The sequence below is a fragment of the Penaeus monodon genome, chromosome 20 (assembly GCF_015228065.2).
Source record: "Penaeus monodon isolate SGIC_2016 chromosome 20, NSTDA_Pmon_1, whole genome shotgun sequence".
NCBI lineage: Eukaryota > Metazoa > Arthropoda > Malacostraca > Decapoda > Penaeidae > Penaeus > Penaeus monodon.
Window position 1 is genome coordinate 36,643,724 of NC_051405.1, and position 1,012 is coordinate 36,644,735.

Consider the following 1,012-nt stretch of genomic DNA (forward strand, 5'->3'; position numbering starts at 1 on the left):
GAATTCGGCCATTATGACCGAACACTTTCCAGTGGAACTGCATGCATGATTGCATGATTTGCGTGGGAAATTCCGTGAGAGAATGGCATTTGTGTCTTCGTTCAGCCGCCGTTTGAATGCATTTCGAACCGTTTTGCAATTAAAAGTCGAGTGTTTTGTTTTTCTTTTGTTCTGCGTTGGGGGAAATTGGATAACCCGCAGGAAGGGTTAAGCACTTGAGTGAGAGATTGTTGCTCTGTCGTTCTAGAAAATTCTAAAGTGAGGTAGGAGGGTGGGGGTTGGTGCTGCCGGTTTGCGAAAGTGATTTCGTGTGAGATTCGGTAAATGAAGAAAAAATGCAGGATTCGATATTGAAAAGGGGTATCAGCTTGATCCCAAATCGAGGTTCTTTAGTTGACCCAGATTTGACCTGGATTTGTTTTACGGTTTGACCTTGAAAAGAGCTTGTTGTGACCTACATCAGGTTTATTGATGTAGGTCATCTGACTGAGAGGAGTGGCTGATATCGATTTACGAAATTGATTACATGGTAGATTCTGTATAAAAAAGGGGGAGGGGAGGGAAAAAGAGAAAAGCATGATCGAAATTTAAATAGTCTCCTTCTGATCCTTAACCGAAGCTCCTTGTTGACCTTGATTTGGATAACGATTTGACCTTGAATCGAGCCTGCTGTGACCTAGATCGGGGGTTATAGCTGGATCGAGTTGTAATCTGTTTTGGTAGTTATATTCATTGGTTTGTGTGTGATTATCAGTTGAATTAAGCCCCAGAGTTGACGTTATTGTTAAATGTAAACTAACTGTATCCGTACAGTTAATAGCTTATGAATAAGTGTGTACATGTCTAGACACTAAAGAGATATAAGCTTGATTTTGTCTCCGATATAAAACATGATTGAAGTTGTTATTGCTAATTAGGAAGCAGTCTTTTCCCCTTTCATAGTAAGATGTGAGATGCGGTAATAGCACTGGGAGCGATGCCATATATTTATTTTAAAAAATGAGGAAGACAT

At 40.0% G+C, this 1,012-nt stretch overlaps 1 protein-coding gene across 1 annotated transcript in view; it reads right to left on the reverse strand.

The window, feature by feature from the left end:
- LOC119585987 (translation initiation factor IF-2-like) overlaps window positions 1-482 on the reverse strand; it is a 1,401-nt gene extending 919 nt beyond the window's left edge. Inside the window, exon 1 of the mRNA XM_037934699.1 lies at window positions 459-482. Within this exon, the coding sequence (XP_037790627.1) occupies window positions 459-482 (24 nt within the window). The remainder of the gene's footprint in view (window positions 1-458) is intronic.
- Window positions 483-1,012: the final 530 nt, after the last annotated feature.